Source organism: Penaeus chinensis, chromosome 14 (assembly GCF_019202785.1).
Source record: "Penaeus chinensis breed Huanghai No. 1 chromosome 14, ASM1920278v2, whole genome shotgun sequence".
Taxonomy (NCBI): domain Eukaryota; kingdom Metazoa; phylum Arthropoda; class Malacostraca; order Decapoda; family Penaeidae; genus Penaeus; species Penaeus chinensis.
Genome location: NC_061832.1, coordinates 19,048,903 through 19,051,402, shown reverse-complemented (window position 1 = coordinate 19,051,402; position 2,500 = coordinate 19,048,903). Strand labels below are relative to the sequence as shown.

Sequence of the window (2,500 nt, the reverse complement as noted above, 5' to 3'; positions counted from 1 at the left end):
CAACTAGGAGCTAACTAGCTTCCATAGACATTACCTATCTACTCATACATGAGTAATGATAGCGAGGTTTTACACACACTCCCCGTGGGCACTCGGTGGAAATTGATTTAGAAATTCGAAACCGAAGTCAGATACTGAGGTATATATATGAAAGATGGAATAATGCAATACCGCATTGATATAGGTGTATAACAATCCTCCCTGACCTGGCCTCGAACCTAGGTCACTCCGGCTATGAGACCGGAGGGCCAGTACTAAACCAACCATACCACACGACCCACTAAAAGGAGTGTGCAACTAGGAGCTAACTAGCTTCCATAGACATTACCTATCTACTCATACATGAGTAATGATAGCGAGGTTTTACACACACTCCCCGTGGGCACTCGGTGGAAATTGATTTAGAAATTCGAAACCGAAGTCAGATACTGAGGTATATATATGAAAGATGGAATAATGCAATACCGCATTGATATAGGTGTATAACAATCCTCCCTGACCTGGCCTCGAACCTAGGTCACTCCGGCTATGAGACCGGAGGGCCAGTACTAAACCAACCATACCACACGACCCACTAAAAGGAGTGTGCAACTAGGAGCTAACTAGCTTCCATAGACATTACCTATCTACACCTATACACCTATATCAATGCGGTATTGCATTATTCCATCTTTCATATATATACCTCAGTATCTGACTTCGGTTTCGAATTTCTAAATCAATTTCCACCGAGTGCCCACGGGGAGTGTGTGTAAAACCTCGCTATCATTACTCATGTATGAGTAGATAGGTAATGTCTATGGAAGCTAGTTAGCTCCTAGTTGCACACTCCTTTTAGTGGGTCGTGTGGTATGGTTGGTTTAGTACTGGCCCTCCGGTCTCATAGCCGGAGTGACCTAGGTTCGAGGCCAGGTCAGGGAGGATTGTTATACACCTATATCAATGCGGTATTGCATTATTCCATCTTTCATATACAAAGATGAAACAGTGACCATCAAGCTCCACGCGGAAACCGATAAAATGCCAATCAAGGTGTTAGGCAGGCCGTCACCATCTCGCCAACACTGTTTACAGATAGAATGGAACGGAGATGCCATCAAAATAGGAGACAAACACCTAAACAATTTAAGATTTACAGCAATATTGCTCTCTTCAACGAGTCGGCAAATGAACTGCAGCAATTAATAAATTATCTGAATAGAGAAAGTCTGAAAGTTGCACAGAAAAAAAACTAAGGTCATGTTCAAAAGTAGCGTTCAGTTCGAACAGGTACAGGCTAAGCGATAGGGCAACTCATACAAACAAACACATCCAATGAAGAGGAAATTAAGCGACGCATGTGTAGGCTAGAGCACCTTCGGCAGGCAGTAGCACACTAGGAGGTTCCTTGCCATAATGTTTAAATAGAAAAGTTTTCAACCAATGCGTCCTCACAGTTACGACTTATGAGTCAGAAGCAATGGATTAAAACCAAATTACCGGAAAGGAAACGAATGAGTGCCTAGAGAGGGATGGAAAGGTTAACAGAGAAAGTAACAGACTATATGGATAACATAAGGAGGTCAAGGGCCAGACCAATGACAAGATGGCTTGACGAAGTAACGAAATTCGGGGCCAAGGCAGGAAACAAAGAAGGCAAGACAGAAAAAGTCCTGCAGTGAAGTGACACAGGCTGATGATCACACACACACATATATATAGTATAGTATTTGTGTGTATGTATGTATGTATGTATATATATGTGTGTGTGTGTGTGTGTGTGTGTGTGTGTGTGTGTGTGTGTGTGTGTGTGTGTGTGTGTGTGTGTGTGTGTGTGTGTGTGTGTGCGCATACATACATACATATATATACATATATGCATATAAATATGCATATACATACATATATATGTATATATAAGTACACACACGCACACACATTTATATATTGCTGTAAGAGATAAGGATTTTTTGTGTTCCTATTGTTGAATCTCTTCCTCCCTCACCTGACGAAGTAGTCTGCCCAGGGCTGATACATGTCCTGGCGCAGCTGGCCGTAGCCCACGTAGTCGTTGTTGGTCTTCATCCACTTGGGCGCCGTCCACGGCGACGCGAACAGCTTCAGGGGCCGCCCGGCCAGCGCCTCCGCCCGCTTGATCACCGGAATCTGACCAAAGAAGTCACTGATATGCATAATACAGGTGGATGTAGTTAACATCTCAAATGTATATATATGTGTGTGTGTGTGCGTGCGTGCGTTCACAGCCCAGTCCCCACCTTGTAGTCCGTGTCCTCCGGCTGCAGGGCGAAGGTGCTGAGCTCCACGTCCCCCTCCGCGTCGGCGTAGGTGTACGTGCGCCACGAGAAGTCGCAGCCGCCCATGTTCACGCGGCCGAGGTTGTACTCGAGACCCGACGCCGAGAAGTAGGAGCTGGCGGGTGGAAGGCACGAGACTGAGGGTGAGTGTAAGTCGGGAAATGAAGGCCTATCTAGGGGGATCAAAATAAAAATAAGTCAGGGAA

General features: G+C 45.2%; 1 protein-coding gene across 1 annotated transcript in view; it reads right to left on the bottom strand.

Moving 5' to 3' along the window:
- LOC125032381 (lysosomal acid glucosylceramidase-like) overlaps positions 1–2,500 on the bottom strand; it is an 11,201-nt gene that overhangs the window by 6,863 nt on the left and 1,838 nt on the right. The window contains exons 4-5 of the mRNA XM_047623477.1: positions 2,256–2,409; positions 1,985–2,145 (exon numbers count right to left, since the gene is read on the bottom strand). Coding sequence (XP_047479433.1) covers positions 1,985–2,145; positions 2,256–2,409 — 315 coding nt within the window. The remainder of the gene's footprint in view (positions 1–1,984; positions 2,146–2,255; positions 2,410–2,500) is intronic.